Source organism: Hyaena hyaena, unplaced genomic scaffold (assembly GCF_003009895.1).
Source record: "Hyaena hyaena isolate Hyena2069 unplaced genomic scaffold, ASM300989v1 scaffold_208, whole genome shotgun sequence".
NCBI lineage: Eukaryota > Metazoa > Chordata > Mammalia > Carnivora > Hyaenidae > Hyaena > Hyaena hyaena.
In genome coordinates, this window is record NW_024080839.1 from 1032949 (window position 1) to 1055989 (window position 23041).

At 40.7% G+C, this 23041-nt stretch overlaps 1 protein-coding gene and 1 pseudogene across 1 annotated transcript in view; one reads left to right on the forward strand and one right to left on the reverse strand.

The window, feature by feature from the left end:
• Nucleotides 1–23041, forward strand: part of SYNE2 (spectrin repeat containing nuclear envelope protein 2) — a 337350-nt gene that overhangs the window by 50407 nt on the left and 263902 nt on the right. Inside the window, exon 2 of the mRNA XM_039242122.1 lies at nt 4701–4833. Coding sequence (XP_039098053.1) covers nt 4755–4833 — 79 coding nt within the window. The 5' untranslated portion in view covers nt 4701–4754. The remainder of the gene's footprint in view (nt 1–4700; nt 4834–23041) is intronic.
• Nucleotides 3343–3563, reverse strand: LOC120238416 (annotated as a pseudogene).

Below are 23041 nucleotides of genomic sequence, written 5' to 3' on the forward strand. Positions count from 1 at the left end.
TGTCCGACTTCGGCTCAGGTCATTATCTTACAGTTTGTGAGTTCGAGCCCTGAATCAGGCTCTGTGCTGACAGCTGGGAGCCTGGAGCCTGCTTCAGATTGTGTGTCTCCCTCTTGTTCTCTGCCCCTCCCCCGCTTGTGCTCTGTCTCTTTCTCTCTCTCTCTCAAAAACAAAATAAAAACATTCTGGAATTTTTCAAAAAAGATATATTGCCTAAGCAAAACCACAGTCCTTTCAAAATAGCTATGCCATTTATAGAAGTGTGCCTATTAATTTATATGAATTTTAAAAACACAATTCCACACCATTTTACTTGATTTTAGAATCTTTAATGCCAGTGCCTAATTCTTCACCCAGTCTTTGGTTGTGTGCCTGGAGATGGTCCATTATTTTCGTTCTAATGCCTGGCTTTGTCACATATTTGTGTGTAACTTTTACTTGAAAAGGAAAAGTAAAGCCATGGGGAGCCCCTGGGAAGAGCTCTTCTGTGCTGATTCTACCTGCACAGAGAAGTTGTGATGGGAGTTGGGCTGGTAGACCCTGGGAGTCCTGTGAGCCCATGGCCACGCCCTTCTTCCTCTCTCTGACTTTCTTTTTATGAAAAAGACCCTTTCTAGTTTCTCAATTCAGGTCCTGAGAAATCTCTCAAAGTCTTTCTTTTCTTATTTGTTCCAGTTTATCATAGGCCCTCTTTAGCAAGTAAATTCCTCCCTGGAGATGTCAACTGTTTCTCACCAAAAACAGTTGTTTTGGAAATGTCTTCAAAAATCGTCTTCCATCAGATCCTCATGACTTCTGTAGCATGTTTTGAGAGATAGTTGTACTAAGACAAGTTTGGAGTTAATAATCTACCACTTCCAACTGAGTCAGTCTTTAAAGTTTGGTTTTACTATTTTTTTAAAGTTAATTTATTTATTTATGAGAGAGAGAGAGAAAGCACAGTGGACCAGGGGCAGAGAGAGGGAAATACAGAATCTGAGCTATCAGCACAGAGCCCGATGTGAGGCTTGAACCCATGAACCGTGAGATCATGACCTCAGCCAAAGTTGGAGGCTAAACTGACTGAGCCACCCAGACACCTCCGGTTTTCCTTTGATGGACATAATTTAGAAGCTCTAAAAAATTTTTCAGTAAATAAAAAATTGTGATACTTTATTGACTTTATTGTTGCTGATAAATTTATCCTGTTAAAAATAGAAACCTGTCAGGCAAATACAGTCAAGCCTTGAACAATATGGGGGTTAGGGACACTGATCCCTGCCCCCCCCCCCATGCAGTTGAAAAAACTTGTATATTTTTTTACTTTCCCCAAGCCTAACTACTAACCCTGTTAGTACTGTTGACTAACTGTTGACTGGAAGCCTTCCTGACAATATAACCAGTTGATTAACACATATTCTGTATGTTATATTAATATATACTATATTCTTACAATAAAGTAAACTAGAGAAAGGTAAATGTTAAGAAAAATATAAAGAAGAGAAAATGTATTTTCAGTACTGCCTTGTAAACAATCTTTGTGTAAAAGTGGACCTGCACAGGTCAAACCTGTGTTGTTCAAGGGTCAATTGTAGCTAGTTTAAGGTCCAGACTTTTTTTTTTTTTTATTAATACAGTAATTTTCCCCTTCAACTTTCATATGCAAAATAGTGAGTCTCACATACCAGTCCAGCACGGGAACTTTGATTCTCTGGTTATCAATTTTTTCTCTATTCTGTTTTTATTTTAAATTCTTTCTTCTTCTTTTAATGCCTTATATTTGATAGATAGTGAATGACAATGAGTGATTCTCAGATACATTCTTATTAAACTCCAGGTATTCTTCAAATCATGCTAATGCGACCATTTGGAGTGAAATGCTGTTTTGTAATAAGTGCGCTCCTGACAGTCACATCTGTCATTAGCCTTGAGTGTGGGACGTGTCTCCTCTTTGGCTTGTACAGTACCTACTACATACATTTCTTAGAGGATCTTGCTCAATATTGTGCTCATTTGTCATCCCCAGAAGACTGAATTCCTTGAGAGCAGGAGCTAGGACATATAAACAGTTGTTGTTGAATAAATGCACAAAAGAATTAACAAAACATGGCAGTTTTAGCCAGCTCTGTGAGACAGCCAAATCATTGGTGAAGAGCATAGACTGAAACCAAAACTGCTTGGATTCAAATCTTCGTTCCATCATTTATTAGCTATGTGTCCATAGACAACTGTATGTGACTTTGTTTTGTTTTTTTCAGATACGGGGATAATCAGAGTACCCAACCCTTACAGTTGTGATAGATTAAATGAGGTTGTATGTGCAAAGTGCTTAGAACAGTATCTATATATAGTAAGTGCTATATAAGTGTTTGCTACTATTATTATTAAAAATAGTCCTGGCACGGAATAGTGGATGCCTTTAGGAAGTTCATTCTGGAATTCAGTTTTTCTCCCATCATCATGAAGAAGTGCTTGGGTTCAGGAGCCCTTGGATATGGGAGGTCTCGTTACATCAAAGCTGAGAACGTTGGTACCTTCGTCAGTCAGGCTGCACAGGCTCACTTGAGCTGACAAACAGCTTTTCATTTTGGTTAGGAGCATATTAACTAAGTACTTGTAACAGTGTTAACTCAGGTGGTCTCTGATTCATCTTAATTCTGAGGACAAAACAAATCAATTGTTAATTCCCGAGCATAGTTTATTTGGTAGGTAAAATCTTTAATAACAGTGATCCGTGGGAGAGATAATAAAGGAGTTTTGGATGATGAACAGGAGTGGGGAAGATGGAATTGAAAGTTGTTGGGTTTTTTTCTTTTTTGCAATTTCTAAGATTGTATTAAAATGGTTTTTTTTTTAACATTTATTTCTTTCTTTTGAGAGAGAGAGAGAGAGCATAAGTGCAGAAGGAGCAAAGAGAAAACCCCAAGCAGGCTCTGCATTGTCAATGCCGAGTCCAACACCTGATTCCATCCCACCAACCGTGAGACCATGACCTGAGCTGAAATCAAGAGTCAGACCCTTAACCGACTGAGCCATTAATATGAGCTTTTAAATATTTTTTAATGTTTACTTATTTTTGAGAGACAGAGAGACAGTGTGAGTGGGGGAGGGGCAGAGAGAGAGGGAGACACAGAATTCCAAGCAGGCTCCAGGCTCTGAGCTGTCAGCACAAAGCCTGTTGTGGGGGTCGAATTCACAAACCCTGAGATTATGACCTGAGCCGAAGTTGGACATCTGAGCGACTGAGCCACCCAGGCTCCTTTAACATGAGTTTTTAAAAACAAGCATCCATACCAGTGTGGGAGTGAGGACGGGAGAGAGGGGAGGGCGGGGCAGAGCAGAATAGGGGGAAGGAATTATGCTCTATTGGTAGTAAAGCTCCAGGTTTATCCTTCTGTGGATTTCATATTCCCCAGAGACATGTGGTCCTTAAAAGCTGTGTACCACTTCTTCAGGATGGTCTTGTTCCAATGAGTGCCATTCTGGGCTGTGATTAGCTTCTTAAGGTCCTCGATGGTGTCGTCAGTGTAGCACTTAGCGGGGACCTTCTTCCCCAGCCAGTCGTTACAGACAACCCCGGCCATCCTGTCTGCAGCTGCAAACTCCTGGAACCCGCCGACGCCACGAGCTACTTGCTCTAGAGCTGAGTTTTGAACACTGGCTCTTGCATTAACTGACTGATTTTTCAAAATCGAATGATTTTTATTCTTCATATAAAGTGATCTGTTGGATATGATTGATTGTATCTAACCGTTGGCCTCAGGTATATTTATTTTCAGTTGTCTCCTTCCCAATATATTATTATAAAGAATTCCTAATGTATAGGAAAGGTAAAGGACTTTACAGTGAGCATCCTTAATATGCTGAACGCATAGATTCTACCACTAATGTTTTGCTATACTTGCTTGACCAGGCGTCTTTGTATTTACCCATTCTTCTATCCATTCCCTAATACATTTTATATTTTTATATATTTGGTTAGGTTTATTTTGATAAGTCATCATCTGTATGGGAAAAGTCAAGTTTTTCAGGGCCCAAGATACTCATAGTGGCATATACATACCTGAAGCAGTAAAAAGTTGCACAGTTAGAATTCCTCTTACTGGAAGGATTCTTTAAGGGTCAGAGTGGGGATAGAGAAAGAAATGTGTGGAAAAGTTAGTGCTTGGGAAAATAATTCAATGTAATAGATAGCCTCATCAAAACATTCTTCTTCATATAGTTTTCATTTCTTTTCTTCTTCTTCTGTTTTTTGGTTTCACTTTGCAAGCTCAGTTGTTACTGTTTCCAGAAAATGGCAACATTTATGCAGCAGAAAAGGAACTAAGTAAAGAAAAAGTTATAAGGGAAATTCTTGTGGGCTCAAGTTAACAACAAAGTACACACAAACACCTAAGATGTCAGTTTGTGTCAGCTTTACATCCCCTAAACAAGTTCTGGAATCTAATTGGGTAGCTTTCACCACTGGTATAGAAGCCACTCTGCTAGCTCTTTGGGAGTCCTGCCAGCAACTCGAATAGGTCATAGGGCAAAATCTTGATTATGATTCAAAACAAGAAGGCGTAGTCATTTTGTTCCTCATGAACTAAGGAAGCACTCACTAGAAAACTGCTTCTTTTGGAAGGGCAGTTTTCCTTTGCTGTTGCTTTCTGGCAGTGCATGTGTATTAGAGGTGCGGAGTGGCAGAGTCACTAATGAGCATTTATCCCTTTTCCTTTTAGTTCACTTCGTTAACCGAGATGGACACGATATAATCTCTTGAGTTGAGTGAAAGGATGGCGTCTGGTCCTGTGCTACCCACTGAGGATGAACAGGCTTCCTTGGGCATCGATGGTCGCCATATTACACTGCAAGGTAATTAAGGTTGGGTGGGGTAACACCCACAGCAACTGTGGAAACCTTACCCTCGTCTGGTTCCAATACCACTTTCTTGCTCTCTTCAGTATTTTTCCAAGTGTAGAACCTTTCAGTATGTGTAAAGGTCTTTACTGCTACCTCAGCTCTCTAAGAAAGTAAGTACCTGGATGGAATTGGGTATCATGGTTTCTCACTCTGAGTGTATGTATTTCATTTGTAGTGAAAATGGTTAACCGTGGTTTGCTTGGAATTGTTTGCACTCATTTTGCATCTTTTTGCATAGCCTCTTTTAAACGTACATCCTTATTTTGTCCAAATAGAAAGAATAGTAGTAGTATTATAAGTGACTAACCTTTCAATCGTATGAATCATGTGTGCATTTTATGCAGACTCGGTACTGTGTATTTTTTTAGTGCTTCTTGTGGAGTTTGGCAATATTTGTTTTGTACTTTGAAAATTCATTAGACTTTTCACCCTTGTTGATAAACCAAATCTTGGAGCTGAGTAAAGTTAGCTAGTGTAGAAGAAATAAAGCTATGGTAAGCCTCTGAAAATATTTATAAGACTATGTTATTTGAAAGTAATCTTTAAGATTATGTAAAGTATTATGCAAAATTCTTAGAATGTTACTTAGAAGCCATAGATTTTGAGTCATTTATTTTTATTTTATTTTGTACTTTATTAAAACTTTTTTTTTTAATGTTTATTCATTTTTGAGAGAGAGAGTGAGTGAATGGGGGAAGGGCAGAGAGAGAGGGGGACACACAGTATGAAACAGGCTCCAGGCTCCAAGCCATCAGCAGAGAGCCTGACATGGGGCTTGAACTCACAGACTGTGAGATCATGACCTGAGCGGAAGTCGGATGCTCAACCCGCTGAGCCACCCAGGTGCCCCTCTCTTAGTGATTTTCAAATATATTATACAGTATTATTAACTATAGCTACTATGCTGTATATTACTTCTATTTGAGTCATTCGTGACTCCCAAAATGACTTTCTTTCTGATATTCTCTTTTTAATTAAAAAAACATGATTTGAATGACTAACCTCTTGATTTGGGGGTCAAATACCTATTGCTCTAGACTATATCTATATGTATCAGGCTTTTAAAAACAAATATAATGTTTGTGGGGATTAAGAAACATAATATGTTGAAGTAGTACTTGAGGTAAGAATTTTAAAATTTTTCAGCAAGTATATTTTTTATACTGTCATATAATATCCATAAGTAGCTGGAATAAGTGGGGGCATGGGTAAAATAGGTGATGGGAGTTAAAGAGTGTACTTGTGATGAGCACTGGGTGATGTCTAGAACTGTTTTTGTTTTTGTCCACAACTATTGATCCACTATATTGTACACCTGAAACTAAATGTCACTGTATGTTAACTACACTGGAATTTTAAATTAAGTTAAATTAAATTAAACTTAATGTAATTTCAATAATTCATTTAACTGAAAAAACAAAGCCCTGAGATTCTTGTTTTTCTCTGAAGTTTTGGTTGCCTGTGAGTAGTAACTCATATAACCTGAAACATAGCAGGAAGATAGTGCATCAATAAATAGTAACATAAATCTAATTTCTGTTGCTGGCTCTGGTACTTACTAGTTCTTTGAACTTGGACAAAGGACTGTATCTTTTTTCAGTCTTAGTTTCCTCATACTTAAGATTTGTATGGTGATGCCTATGTTGCATCCGTGTTTTGAAGATGAATAGTAATGCATAATGTACGCAAAGGGCCTAGCTCAGTACCCGATGCAGAGTAGTTTAATAAAAGCATTGTAACTTCTTTTTATTTATTTATTTATTTATTAAAAATTTTTTTAATGTTTTATTTATTTCTGAGAGAGAGAGAGAAAGACAGCAGGAGCAGGGGAGGGTCAGAGAGAGAGGGAGACACAGAATCTGAAGCAAGCTCCAGGCTCTGAGCTGTCAGCACAGAGCCCAGTGTGGGGCTCAAACACACGAACAGTGAGATCATGACCTGAGCCGAAGTGGGATGCTTAACCAACTGAGCCACCCAGGTGCCTCGTATTTTGTTTTATTTTTAAAGTTTATTAATCTATTTTGAGAGAGAGAATGGCAGAGAAAGGGAGAGACAGAATCCCAAGCAGGCTCTGCGCTGTCAGTGCAGAGCCCAACATGGGACTCGAACTCACGAGCTGTGAGCCTTGACCACATGATCACTTGATCATGCCCTGAGCCCAGATTAAGAGTTGGATGCTTAAGCAATTAGCCCTACAGATGCCCCTGTAACTTCTTTTTATATATTTACAGTCAAAATCTTTGTCCCCAAAGACTTCTTGTCTATGAGCACACAGCTAGAGTAGAAACAGGTTAGTATATAGAAAAAAAAATTGTAAATCAGAGTCTGGTTTTTGCTGTTTTTTGTTTTTGTTTTTGTTTTGACATTTTTCTTTTCAGTGGCTTTCCGTCACATGTGGGATAGTCTAGATTTCTTGGTGTGGCTCACAGGCTCTTCTGGTCTGGTGCTCCTTTCTCTCTGCCCTCATCTCCCATTTCATCCTTGTGCTCCGTCTATACGGCTGCCTGAGGGCCCATACTCCCCCTACCTGTGTGCTTTGGTTCAGGCTGTCCCCCTGCAACTCCTGTGTCGTCTTCCTGCTGGAAGAAGTCCAGCCCACCTATCCTTCATTGATCCCTCATCCTTCCCAAAGTCAGCCGGACTCAGCCTCCTCCTGAGCCCTGCTCTCTCTTTGGCCGAGATGCACACTTCTCCTCTGTTCTCCCACGGTACTTACTTTAGCACTTACGGTATTATTATTATTACTACATTTCGTAATGTTTTCTTCCCCACTGCGATGCGCTCCAAGACTTCTATGTCACAGGCTATAGCCTACACAGCATTCTCGTGCACATGATCCATTCAGTCCTCACAACCACATTGTGAGGTAGATACTTTTATCTTCAAGGCACAGAGAAGATGGCTGTGGCTCAGGAAGATGGAATTACTTTCCCAGGGTCACACAGCTAGCGAGCAGCAGAGCTGGGTTTTGGCCCTGGAGGATCGCTTTCTTTCCACTGCACCATGTCAACACATGTAGACACATTTGAAACAAGGAATTTCCCCAACACTCTCTTTGGAAAATCGACTTAAATCTTAACCTTATTCTACTTAATCTATAGCCACCGTATACATGCAGAATATGGATGGACATCTTCAAGTAACGTTAACGATTTCAGGTTCACAAGTAGCTCAACATAATTAGCACATTACTAAGAAATGAGTGGTTTCTCATAGCATGTTTTGAATTATACTAGGCTACTAAAGTCTGCATTACAACAAGAGGTAAATATGGGCTGTTTGGCAATGGGAATGTAATATGCATGCACTGCCAGTGTGAATGACTTTTCTTTATGATCCATTTAGGGGAAGCTGGTGCTGGATGCATTGCTCTATAGGGGGAGACATGGAAAGCCAATACTGTATTGTAATCAGATTTATACTGGGCAAGGGCTGCTCACATTAGCCAGGTACACTCAGGGATATCAACCAAGAGGTCCCCACGACTATAGAATGAAGGCTTAACTGTGAAACAAATAGATTTCTCAAGGTTGATTTCTATATCATTATTAGTAGGTTTTATAGTTCTTCTGAGTTGAAGGAAGGAAGAAGGAAGGAAGGAAGGAAGGAAGGAAGGAAGAAAAACAGAAAGAAAAAAAGAAAGAGAGAGGGGAAGGAAGGAAGGAAAGGAAAAAGGAAGGAAGGAAGGGTGAAGAAAGAAAAGAGGGGAGGGAAGGAGGGAAGAAGGAACTTTTATATATTTCTAAAGATAACTTTGGTTTCATAGAGGGATTTTTAGCTATTTAGACAAAAAATTGATGGTATTATCTTAGTTAACTATGACTCAATAGCAGGCTGTTAACAATAGTCTTAAAAGTATTTGGCTTTGGGGGCGCCTGGGTGGCTTGGTTGGTTGGGCGTCCGGCTTTCGCTTGGGTCATGATCTCGCGGTTTGTGGGTTCGGGCCCCGCGTCGGGCTCTGTGCTGACTGCCGGCTCAGAGCCTGGAGCCTGTTTCAGTCTGTGACACCCTCTGTCTCTGACCCTCCCCTGCTCGCACTGTCTCTCTCTCTCTCTCTCCTAGAAATAAATAAAAATATAAAAAAAAAAAAAGTATTTGGCTTTGTACATTATGTTATCAGACTTATCTTTCACAAAATTCACATGTGCGTAATGATCCTCGGAATAATATGAGAAAAGAGATTTTATGTAATATGAGAAGCTCAGGGTCACTGCTCCTAAGGAAGTTCTTTTCTTCTAGGTTCAGAACCTTTTTTAGAGACAGAGACCTATTTAACTTCTTTTTTTAAATTTTTTATTTATTTATTTTTTGTTTTTTGTTTTTTTACAAATAGTTTATTGTCAAGTTGGTTTCCATATAACACCCAGTGCTCATGGAGGACCTATTTAACTTCTAATGCCTACTTTGTTTTAGCCAAATGTATCTCAGATGAGACAATTTTATCACACCCTGACTTAGAATAAGAGACTCAAGAAAAATTAAGATGTCTGTGTTGAAATGTAGTAACTGATTGTAGATATGCTATGAAAACAGATTTCCCACATGTGCAGAGCCTACAAGGAATCAGGCCTGGGAAATTAGGCAGGGCTTTGCTGAGCTTCATAGAGCAGAACAAACAACTTCATCTTTCTTTTTGTTCATCGTTTGTGTGATCTTTGAGTAAATGTCCTTATGAAGGCCTCTTTTGTAGGGAAATATTTATGTCCTCTTAGTCTAAATGAGGGGCATAGTGCTGCAATGGATTGTTGGGAAGGGAAAGAAACGGCACTCATGAATGTGAATTTGAGCAGATTAATGTAGAATGGAATTTATTTTAGGTTAGTACATTTTGTACTACTGTGGAGGGCCCACATTTGAAGTAAAAAGATATATGAAAGTTCAGGCCATGAAAATAATAAACAGCTTTCTATAAAGATTATTTGCTTTACCAAGATATCTGTTACGGAATTTCTTGAAATCTTTCCACTGGTTTTCTTACCTGGCAAAATAACAGGTACTTCCTTTCCTTTTATCCTAAGAAAATACTAAATACATGTTTTGTAGGAAATAACACCTGTGCCAAGCTCTTCAGGTGGGAAAGGTGTGTTTGGGAAATAATTCTACGGAGTGTTGGATAGATATGATTATGGAAGCACTAAGGGGTAAAGCTGCATGAGTATCACTGAATTTTCAAGTTGGAAGAGACTTTCTTTGCTGTTCAATTTAATTTGAGACCAAAGTAAGAATTTCTTCAGTAGTATTTCTGAGATGAAGATCCCCAAGGGGGCTGGATTCAAACCCAAGAGGTTTGGGGCTTTTACCTTTTAGGCAGTGGGTAGCTATTGGATTTTGAGCGTGAGAGTACATGGTCGGAAGTCAAAGTGTACTTTAGGAGATCAGTCTGGCTTGGGGTGTAGGAAGACTTGAAAGGGCTCAAAAAGTAGAGTTGGAGAAACCAGTTAGAAAGGCTTGCAAATATCTGCGTGTTGGGTAATGTTTGCCTGGATTAGAGTTAAACAGTGAATGTGAAAGTATGGGACAGGTATGAACACTGTCAAAGTAACCCACTCGGCAGGGTTGTGAAACTACTGAATATGGATAATAATAGAGAGTCTCCAAGGTCTGGAAGCTGAGCTGATTGGGGGAATAGTGGCAGCAGCTATAATGTCCCCGTATTAACTCTCTTTTTATTTAGTGTGTTTTCATTAAGTCTTTGATACCATCAGATAATAAGCCCATATGTCGATGTGCTTACAGTAAATTGTTGTAGATATAATATAACGTTTACAAAGAAACTCTTGAGAACTTCATGCCATGGAAAGATTGAAAGCACAACTCAGGTACAGGGCCCATTTGAAAGTCAAATTAATCAGGAGTGGATTGCCAGCTTAGGATGACTCACCTTGTGATATTTTAAGCAGCAGCTATGATCATCTTCAACCCTTTTGGATATTTTCTTTATATATTTCAGATTTCAGTTATTTCTTTATACCATGTAAATATAATAATTTGTGGACCAGAAGAGGGCATGATCAATTTATGTAACAAGAGCAAATTACTTTGCTTTTGGAAACAAGGTAGGCCAATGCTTTAGGAAAATGACATTTGAATACAGAATGTTATCATTAGTTAGACAAACAACTCAGGAAGGAGTGTGTCTCCTACTACCTTTGCTCCCACACGGGGAGTTAACTTTCACACAGTCCTGCCAAAATGCTGGTGAATGGTTAACCATCTGCGGGAACCTGTATAGAACCATGCTCAGCACAGCTACTGTGTCATTTCAAACAATGCTCCGATGTTTCATTTAGCACTATCTTCCAGATGATGTATTTTAAAAGATGTTTTTTGAAAAACCCTGTATGCCTTCCAGATAGACATTCCTCAGTGTAGGGCTTGATAGTGAAACATGGGTCCCTGTAGTTAGCTTATTACTCCATTGAAGTTTATTCATTATTTACCGAGTATCCATCTGAGGGAGGCTTTCATTTTATGTGATCTTTTCAGACATTATTCATGTTCAGTGGGCTAGATGGCAAGCATAATAATGTGATGTAATGTTTCATTTTGTTCATCTGTTCAGTAAACACTGAGTGCTGACCTCGTGCAGTGGGCTTGTTGTTAAGGGGACAAAGATGTGAGCAGATCGAGCACCTTCAGGAAGCATGTGGTGCACTGTGCTTCTGCTTGCTGCTGTCACGTGAGAGAGAGTGACCTGGGATGCAGATTTCATCATTCTTAGGAAATGAGTTGAAGACCTTAACTATATAGGGGCTTGCTCCTGATTTTGGTATCCAACACAAAATTCAACAAAATATGACTGAAAATGCTGTCTAGAGTATTTTTTTCCATTTCACTTGTAGGGAGGTGAAGAATGAGAGTGTATTCTATATAATATTATTTGTAAGGTGAGTTATCTACTCCATTTCACTGTAAAAATCAAATGTTTTGGTCAGACCTTTCCTGGAGTTAGTTGCCTTCTTGCTGAACCTCTTGTTATTGTTTTTAATTAATTAATTTTGAGAGAGACAGAGAGCATGAGCATGGGAGGGGCAGAGAGAGACAGAAACAGAATTTGAAGCAGGCCCAGGCTCTGAGCTGTCAGCACAGAACCTGACACGGGGCTCGAACCCGTGAACTGTGAGTTTGTGACCTGAGCCGAAGTTGTATGCTTAACTGACTGAGCCACCCAGGCATCCCTGTTTATTTATTATTGACAGAGAGAGACAGAGACAGAGACAGAGAGAGAAAGAGAGAGAGAGAGAGAGAGAGAGAGAGAGAGAGAGAGGGAGAGACACACCACATGAGCAGGTGAAGGCCAGAGAGAGATTGAATCCGGAGCAGGCTCTGTGCTGTCAGTGCAGAGCCCAACTTGGGGCTTGACCCCACACCTCATGACATCATGACCTAATCTGAACCCAAGAATTGGACACTCAATCCACTGAACTACCCAACCACCCCTCTTGTGATTTTTTTTTTTTTTTAATCCTTGAGTTCCCTCTCATCCTTGGACATTGGCTGCTTTAATAAGCCTTCTAAGTTCCTCCACCTGTGTACTAGGTGCTGTGCGTAGGCTACTCCTGCATCTTTATTGCCAAATGATGTTTCCGACATATTTTAGGCACTCAGTAAACAACTGTTCGAGTTGGTCATGAATGAAAGAATGAGCGGTCATTTCCAATATAAAAAATACATAAAGTACCCTGAATTCAAAGAGTTGTTCAGTGTTCAGGAAAATCAGCCAGAGAGGATGGAAACATGGCTCTCTCTAGAGTGAGGCGTGCATATGGTGTTTGTGGGCTCAGTAGTGTTTTAGTATTGTGTTTCTAAGAGAAATTCTGTTTACTTTATGATGCTGAGTGAATGAAACTGCGTAAAGCCTGAGAAGGAGGAACGGGATTAATAAAAAGCTTCTGGGTGGAATTTCTACCCTTTAATAGCCAAGTGCCCAGTGTGGAATTTTGATGGAAATGGAAAATGAAGAGTAAGAAAAGAACATGCATTATCAGGCAGTAACTCTGCTTCTGTAACCAATTCAGACTGCTCAGTTATTAGGAATAAAAGCAAATCATCTCTGGGGTCTTTTTTTTTTTTTTTGCCATTAGGTGATTGTTACACCCAGAGAAAATAACTAAATTATGGTTCTTCCTTCCATATCAATGCTATTAACTATACTGTCCCAACACAAAAGTTTCTAGGAATTTCCTGATCTCATAGAAGCTGATGGTATCTTTTGCTCTGTTTTATTGGAAGATTATTTGCTTGGTATTGTAAAGCTTTATAATCTTAAAATATTCCAATTAAATGAAAAAAAAAAAAAACCCAGCTCTGCAAGCAGTGGTATTTGCACTATCTAGTCTTTTTAAGACAGAAAAATTCTTTTCCTTGGGTTGTATATACACAGTTCTGGCTTCTGGTAACTTTGGTTTTATTTTTGCCAGGAGCTTAGGGATAAGCTTACTTTATTCTGGGTCAGTTACATTTTGAAAACTAGGGCAAGATAAATCCAGGGTCATTTAGAGTCCTGTTAAAGTAGGTTAACAAAGATCTCATTCATTCCTTATAGAAATCAGAATCCTTTTTAATTAGCCCCGTGGGAGATACAAGATTTTCTGAGCTTTTGTGTATGCCTATGTGTTGGGAGGGAGTGTAATTATTCAGAGCTTGAAGTAGTATATCAGGAAAAATAAAACTCAAAATAATCTCCCCTTAAAAACAGGGAAGTAAGAAGTCAATGTAAGAGATTATAACCATTTGGTAGGTTTAGTGTGTGATTTTACCCTCTAAAAATTAGAGGTTATTCTAAATGTGCCTCTTCAAGAGATTACTTCCCTCATCTGATTTCAGCGTTGGTGATTACAATTTCTGTGATGGTTGTGTTTTTCTAAAACATTTATGGAAATTTTAGTAAAAGGTAACTGTGTTTGTTGTTCTCAAATTGGACGAGAATTGAAGATTACTACTACCAGGTATTTTTAGAATCATTTAAAAATAGATAAAAGGATGTGAATGATTTATCAGAGAAATGAAATATTCAGTGTTCCAAATGTGTATATTTTTAGAGGAGAGACATGAGGTTCTGGGTAAATACTCTCTCCTGGTCGATGACAGTCTGTGCGGTGATGCATGCTGAGTGAGCATAGAGAGAAAATGGCAGAAGAATGGCCACGCACGCTTGCTCCCTGCCGTCCAGGGCAGGGCAGCACTCACTGGTCATGGCTTGGTCTTTCCCGTCTTTATTTCACGAGATGTACCAATTGCATCAACAGCTAAATATTATAAGATGAAGGGCACGTGGCTCCAATCAGAACACAGTCTTTATCACATCGGAGTAATATTTAAGATCGTTCCAAAACATTGGTATTGCTGGCCCTGTCTTCAGTTACATAGGGTTATTATATAGTGGGAATGAATTCTGTCGCATGTCTCTGTCCGCCTCAGTCTGAATGTTTACTTGGCAGAATTTCTAGCGTGGTTTGATGTCTTCAAAACAAAATGTTTCAAAAGTATAGGTGAATTCACACTTAACACTTTATCACGGTTATGGTTTTTATGAGTACCGATAAATGTGTTCACTGACACGTTCATGCAATGTGTTTCCTGGCACCCTACTCCATTTCAAGCACTATTTTGGGTTAAGAGAATACTGAGGTGAACAACTCCAACAAGCTTCATAGGCCCACAGTGCAAGTTGTATTTCAGTTAGAGAGACAAAGAATAAGTAATGAAAAATATCAGCACATGGCAGGTGCTATAGAGAGGATTACAAATGGGTTTATGTGATGACTTCTTGGTGAAGTATTCAGGAAAACCAGTCAGAAAGGATGGAAATATGGATCTCTTTAGACATGAGGCAGTGAGGTATGTGTATGATGTTTCTGGGTTTAATAGTGTCTTAGTGTTGTGTTTCTAAGAGAAATCCTGTTTACTTTATGATGGCGAGTAAGTGAAACTGTGTGAAGTCAGAGGTGGTCAGTGAAGGTCTTTGAGGAGGCGACATTTAAGGAGCACTTACAGAGAAGCTGCTGAGCAAAGAACAAGGGAGGAGCTTTCCAGTGTGAAGCACTAGCTCAAGGAAAAGCTCAGACAGAAACAAGCTTGGTGGACTCATGGAGCCTGGCGTGGCTGGAGCACGGTGGGCATGAGATGGTACTGGAGAGTGAGGTGAGGCAGAGCTGGATCAGGTTAGGCAGGGATTGGTCAGCTCTAAGGCAAGGTGTGTAGATTGGAAACCATTGGAAGGTTTTAGTCAGGAGAGTAATGTGATCTGATTTATATGTTCCAAAATATCACTCTGGCTGCTGGGTGGGGAGGGGATTATCTGGGAGGTGGGAGGGGAAGCAGCAAAGCCAGTCAGGATGCTTTTGTTATAGTACAGGTAAACTGTCACAGTAGTTTGGATAGCAGAAGAGTGATAGCAGTGGGGTGAAGAATCATGGATTTTTTTAAAGGGATATTTGGGAATGTTGAGACTTCTGGAATGAGTAATAAGAGAGATCAAGGATAACTTCTCAATTTTTGCTTTGAGCAATTGAATTGTTGGTTATGGAATTTATTGCGATGAAGAAGACTGATAGACAAGTTGTGGGGAGATCAAGAGTTTATTTTTGCCATGATAGATAGAAGGTGCTTATATGATACCAAATGGACATGTCAAATAGACAGATGTAAGGACCCAGAATTCTAGGGAGAGTTACAGACCTGGGAGCCATAACATGTGGCTAGCGTATTTACAGTGAAAAGTGTGGCTTGGAAGAGATCACCTGTGGAAAATGTGTAGCTAGAGTAGATTTTTGGATCTTTCAGTGTTTAGAGATGAAGCAGAAGAGAAGGAAAAGCAAAGGGCACTACTACTTTGGCAGTAGCCAAAGCCAAAGAAGGAAAACCAGGCAAGTGTGATAACATGGAAACCCCTAGATGAAGATACTTCAGGAAGGGGGTAAAGTCATTATATTGAAGAGAAATAGCCACTGGATTGGGCTCATAAAGTTAGTTGGTGGCTTTAACAGGGCTAGCCATGCTTAAGTGGTAGTGTGACTGGAGTGCGTTGAGGAAACAATGGGCAATGAGGAAGTAGAGATGATGACTTAATCAACACTTTGAAGGGGAACAGAAATACCAGGTACTTGTTGAAGAGAAATGTAGGACTTTTTAAGGTAAGAGATAACTACTCCATTATTTGTTATGCTTTTTCTAAGTACAGGCTAACTTATCCTTAGATTCCCCCTTCATTTGTGTTCATTCATTATTTGACAAGTACTTCTGAACACCTGTGGTGGACAAGACACTGTACCAAACACATGGGATGACACAGAGTGTGTCGTCCTAAGATGCACGTTCTGATTACAGGGAGACAGACAAGTAAGTACGCAGACTATTATAGGATGATGTGGCTGTGCTGCAAGAGAGAGAAAGTGTGGTACTCTAGAAGTTCAGAGGTGGAGCACCTACCAGCCTGTGGGTCAAGGGAGACTTCCCAGAAGAAATGATTTCTAAGCTTAGACCCAAAGTATGTGAGCACTTGAGCAGGGTGGAGATGAGAAGAATGCTTCAGGGGCGCCTGGGTGGCTTAGTCGGTTAAGCATCCGACTTTCGCTTAGGTTATGATCTTGCGGTTCGTGTGTTCGAGCCCCGCATCGGGCTCTGTGCTGACTGCCAGCTCAGAGCCTGGAGCCTGTTTCAGGGTCTGTGACTCCCTCTCTCTTTGACCCTCCCCTGCTCACGCTGTCTCTCTCCTAGAAATAAATAAAACATTAAAAAAAAATTAAAAAAAATAAAAGAGTGCTTCAGGCAATGGTAACAGCATATTAAGTCCAGAAGGTGGGGCTGGATGTGGCGCCTTTTTGGAAACGGATGTTCAGTGAGGCTGACTATTACAATGTGAAGGAGAATATGAAGAGATGAGGCTATAAAGGGTCATGTAAATACATAGAGGTTTACATTTTTCCCTAAGACCAGGGAGAAGCAATTGAAGGGTTGTGAGTAGAGACATAATCAGAACTGGGTTTAGAAATCGCCTAGGCTGCAGTGTGGGGTGCAGTCTTAGGGGAGTGAATGTGGAGACGGAAAGACCAGTTGAAGTCTGTTAGGGTGGTCCAGCTGAGGGATAATGGCATCTCAATCAAGGAGATGCCAGTGAGGATGGAGAGAAATAGGTATCAAGAGATATCTAATCAGTACAGTTTTTAAGGCTTTAAATTTTTAAAATGTTCTTATTTGTAGCTTTATTAAGGTAAGCATTAGGCCTTTTTGATCAACTGGGTATGGGACGGTGAGGAGAGAGAAGTACCAAAGGTGACTCAGGTTTGTTCTCAGAGGAGTGGATGATGGAACCATTCACTGAAAAAAAATGCAGAACAACTTTGGTGGGGGAGGCGGTTGACTCCCTTCTGGCAATGTTGAGTTTAAAGGGATACCCAGAAGATAAGGGGATATATAGACAGGAAGCTCAGGAGAAGCAGACATCTGGGCTGGAGATAAAGACTTGGAAGGTCATTAGTATATAAGTAGTAATTTATTCTTACGGAGTAGATGAAAACATCTAGAAAAAGAGAAGGCAGAACATTACAGAGATAGAAGAAGCAAAAGAAGCTGATAACAGAGTCTAGGAAGGTGTGCCTCGAGAAGTAGGAAGAAAACCAGGTAAGTGATATGGAAACCAAAGAAGAAGAATGTTTCAAGATGGAAAGGGTAATAAACAGCATTGGAAATTTCAAGGTATCCAATGCATTCTGAGAAGTATCCACAGGGTTTAGCAATGGGAATATTACAGGTAGCTTCACTGAGAATTATATGGACTGGTTGGGGTAGAAGCCAGCTTTTAGTGACTTGAGAAGTGAGTGGTAGGTAAAGACATGAGGACAGCCAGTGTAGATCATACTTTCAAAACGTTTGAGTTAAAAGTGGGAGAGAGATCGGGTGGTAAGCTGGAGGGTCCATGGATTTGACATTTGGGCTGATTTTTAATTGTGACAAAAATAATATGGATTTTGGTATCAGACACATCTGGATTTGAATCTCCTCTACCAGATGTGAGATCTAGAGCACAGGATATAGGACATAGTGCACTTTCAATAAATGTTTATTGAACGAGTGATTAAAAATCCCTCATCTTCGGGGCATCTGGGTGGCTTAGTCGGTTGAACATATGACTCTTGATTTTGGTTCAGGTCATGATGCAAGGGTTATGGGATCAAGCCCTGTGTCAGGCTCCACACTGAGTGTAGAGCCTGCTTAAGATTCTCTCTTCTCGGCCCCTCTTCTCTGCTCATGCTCTCTCTCTCTTTCAAATACATCTTTTAAAAAAAATCCTTCATCTTCTGGGAGCTACATTTTTCTCCTTCACCAAATGCCTACCTGACCATTTCATTCGACAGCTTGAATGAAATGGTGTCATTGTTCCCTATCCTGAATTACTACTTATTCCTGGACATGAGTTGTTTCAGTGAGCCTTCTGAGCCCATCCAAGTGTGTTTTAGGATTTATATTGAATTACATCATATTAATATCTCAGGGTTTATTATTTCATTACTATTGTTGCTAAGCCCTTCCTGGCCCCTTGTTTTGGCTCAAGAATAAGTCACCCATATGGATCAGTCCTAAGTTACAGAGATGTTTCTCAAAGTGAGCTCTGTGGACCCCTTGAATCAGAATCTCTGGGAGTTGGGACACAGAATTCTGAACTCCAACAATGACCCTGAATCCTAGATTCAATAAGAATCCTAGATTTGTAATCACAGCACAGATTGCTTCAGTGTGGTCTGGTCAGAGCTCAGGCTCACATGTTGTGATTTTCAGAAGAAAAGCACTCACAGTTTTATGCAGCAGATAAGAGGTAGTAAGGAGTAAGAAATAGATGTTAAAAGAAATATAGTCTTTTCTTTGATTTGTTCATCCCACAGATATTTATTGAGCAACTCAGATGAGTCAGAAGAGGGTGAGAAAGAGGAGAGACAAATAGCACTTCAAGATCTAGGCATTTTATCTATATTGTAGGCTCTTCTGCTAGAAATATGAGATTTGCTCACACAGGAGCCAGGAGCCAAGTTCCAGTGAGGCAGGAAACAAAAGCCTCAGTGTGAAAATCTCAGGTGTTGCACAGGGGTGTGGTTCACTCCTGTGGCAACACGAAGTTGCTGGGTGCCACATGCTAAGGCTCAAAGTAGAAATCATTTGTTGCACGTCATGGATTTCCCCCCAGTAATCTCAGTATTTAAACCTCTACATTGGCTGGGGGAGAAATAGCAAGAGAACCCCACTCCTTTCTCCTCCAGCCATTCAACTGTTCATTCAACAAGCATTCTCTGAATTCCCCCCACGCATGGTAGGTGCTACTGGCAAAATGAGGAACAAAGTCAGAGCCCTGCTCTCCTGGGGCCAGTAGGCTAATGAGGAGACAGATAGTAATCAAAATCTCAAAGATAGTAGCTAATGTTTTGGGGGGGGAGGGACAGCTTTATTGAGATGCAATGTATGATGTGAGCCGCATACCATACAACTCCTCCGTTTAATGTGTACGATCCAGGAGTTTTTAGTGTATTTACAGAGTTGTGCAACCATCATCGCATTTACTTTTTTTTTTTTAATGTTTTATTTATTTCCAGGAGAGAGAGAGAGACAGTGTGAGCAGGCGAGGGTCAGAGAGAGAGGGAGTCACAGACTGAAACAGGCTCCAGGCTCTGAGCTGGCAGTCAGCACAGAGCCCGACGCGGGGCCCGAACCCACGAACCACGAGATCATGACCTAAGCGAAAGTCGGACGCTTAACCGACTAAGCCACCCAGGCGCCCCACCATCATCACATTTAAGTCAACAACATTTTCGTTACCCTGAAAGGACACTCCGTACTCATTAGCTGTCATTCCCGAAACCCTCCCCTCTCCTTCCCCCAGACCTAGGCAGCCACGAGTCTACTCTCTGCTTCTATAGATTTCCTTATTTGGGACATTTCATAGAATATGTGGTCTTCTATGATGGGCTTCTTTCACTTAGCATAATGATTTCATGTTTCTTTTATATTATAGCCAATATCTATTTGTGTTAGACTAATCATAGTCTGTGCCAGCGATTGGCAAACATTCTCCATAAAGGGCTAGGTAGCAAGGACTTTAGTCTTTGAGGTCTATATAGTCTCTGTTGCAGCTACTCAGCTTTGCCATTTTAGCATGAAAGTAGCTACAGACAGTAGGAAAACAAATGCTTGTGTCTGTATTCCAATAAAACTTATTTATGAGAACAGGCTGGGGGTCACATCTGACCTTCAGGTTATAATTTGTTGACCTCTGATTTATGTCAGTATAAATACTTAATCTTCCTAACAATTCTGGAGGTAAGGTACTAATAGCCACATTTTACAGTTGTGAAGACAGAAGCACACAGCTGACACGTGGCATATAGGGGAACTCAGGTAGTCTGGCTCTAGAGCCAGTGCCCTTAACCTTGTCAGTGATTACAAGTTGAGGCAAGTGCTAAATGGGGCAGGGGTACAAGTATGGCTCTATAAAGGCAAACAACAAAAGGGAGATTGACGTAGGTTTCCTTCAGGATGAGCCATTGAGCTGTGACCTGAGCCTATGTGGAGGCTGACTAGGTGAAGGGTGTCAGGACAAGGGGCTGATGAACGGGAGGGAATGTAGCTCGTAAAAACCCAGGAAGAAGACAGAATGGCTTGAACCCTGGGTGTGGGGGGAGGGGAGGAGAGCTGTGTGCGCTGAAGCTGGAGAGATGCAGAGGGGGTCGGGGGTGTCCACACAGCATCTCTGTGGCTGTGACCAATGTTGCTCCTTAACCTCAGAGCGGAGAGAAACCATCAAAGTGTGGAAAGGGTAATCCGGTAAGACGGACCAGCTGAAGCAGAGAACGGATGGAAGGGAGCAGAGCAGACCCGGTTGGCCATGGGGGGAACAAGCCATGGCGGATGGTAGGTAGGGCAGAAGGGCTGGGGGAATGCAGGGGGTAGGAAGGAAGCGGATACCATAGCTACCTGGGGGCAGATTACACCTGGTTTTATGGGGGGCTGTACTCGGAGATGGTGAAGGATGGCAGTGTCAAATCTATGAGATGGAAGTTCCAGTGAGAACAGATTTGGGGAGAGGGAGGGAGGAAGGGTGCGATTTTAGTCCTGGGATCCGGAGTTTGATGGGCCAGTGCTGTGTTTTCTGTAGTGACGACACAGGTTCTCCAGGGGAGGAATCGTAAAGTAAAAGAACGCTGTCGATGGTCACATACTGTATTGTTATGAGTGATATCCATCGGATTTATCTTCTAAACCTCGCATTTCTCCTTCAGTATAGGTGAGATCTCAGTCTTGCTCCTACTTTTCTTTCTTACTGGCTTATTTGTTTGCTTATAGTTGGTTGCAAGAAAATGTGTAGTAAAATGCCCTCTTGCTTTTTTTCGGTAGTTAATAGTTTCCCCTTGTGTAGGTGAGTAACATGCCTTTTCCTGTTTATTCGTCAAATATCTTAGGCTTTTCTTGTTTTGGTTGCGCCTGCTTGTGCACTTTTATTCCCTTAATTTGCTTCTTTATTTATTTGTTTGTTATTATCTCCATGAGAAACAATAAAAGAGGTGGCCTTGTTATTTTTAGTTCCCTTTCCATTCCATAGCGGCTTGATTAAGAGTCTTTGAGACGGTTGTTGGAACACATGGCCAAAATGTGTTACCTTATTTTCTGAATGTAGTTATCCGTACCACTTGCGTCCCAGTCAACAGTGAGCTGGGACTTCTTACAGTACATGCCCTTTTGTTCGAGGCATTCTATTTGTTGAAGAAATAAACTGTCTGGGTGTTATTAAGACAAGGACTAGGATAAGACATAGGCCTAGTAACTGTTGCCAGTAAATTCTTCTTCTCCATATAGTAAGACAGTTTGATCCTCCATTAATACTTATTAAATCTTTCTTTAAAAAAAGTTTTTTTTAATATTTATTTATTCCAGAGAGAGAGAGACAGACAGAGAGAAAGAGAGAGACAGAGAGACAGAGCACGAACAAGGAGAGAAAGAGAGAGAGGAAGACACAGAATCTGAAGCAGGCTCCAGGCTCTGAGCTGTCAGCATAGAGCCCGAAGCAGGGCTTGAACTCACAAACTATGAGATTATGACTTGAGACGAAGTCAGAAGCTTAACTGACTGAGCTACCTGGGTGCCCCATGTCTTTCACTCACCAAATATTTATTCAGTACCTTTTATCTCCAGGGCACTGTGTTAAGGGGAAGCAAAACCACAAAAGCATAAATGTTTCACTTTAAGGTTCATACATTGAGTAGGATGGAAGCCATAAGCTCTTATGTGACTATAGTACATGAGTAGCAAGTGGTAATTATCATAAAGCAGAAGTAAACTGTCGGGCTATACATCTGGCTATCCTTTAATGAAAATACAGAGAGAGGAGTGCCTGGCAGGCTCTGTTGGTGAAGCATGCGACTCTTTATCTTGGAGTTGTAAGTTGGAGCTTCATATTGGATGTAGAGATTACTTAAAAATAAAATATTTTTAAAAAATACAGGTGGCTTGGTTGGTCAAGCCTCTGGCTTTGACTTGGGTCACAATCTCTTGGTTTGTGAGTTTGACCCCACATCAGACTCTCCGCTTTCAGCTTTGAATGGGTGTCTGTCTCCCTCTCTCTGTCCCTCCCCCACTCATGCTCACATGTGAACACACTCTCTCTCTCTCATCAATAAATAAACATTTAAAAAATACAGATAGAATGAGAGTAAACATACTGTTTTACAACTTGATCTTTTTCACTTTAGAATATATCCATATCAGCACATGTGAATCTGCTTTGTTCTTTTTATTGGCCAGATACTTTTTCCTTACTTTTTGGTAATTTGGAAGGGTTATGGTATCCTTTTAAAATATTTCTTATAGCTTAGCAGATGCTTTTAAAAAAGTGTTTGGCGGGGCACCTGGGTGGCTTAGTTGGTTAAGCGTCCGACTTTCGCTTAGGTCATGATCTCACGGTTCGTGGGTTCGAGCCCCGCGTCGGGCTCTGTGCTGACTGCCAGCTCAGAGCCTGGAGCCTGTTTCAGAGTCTGTGACTCCCTCTCTCTCTGACCCTCCCCTACTCATGCTGTCTCTCTCCTAGAAATAAATAAAACATTAAAATAAATAAATAAATAAATAAATAAAAAAGTGTTTGGGGTGCCTGGGTGGCTCAGTCAGTTATGCTTCCAACTTT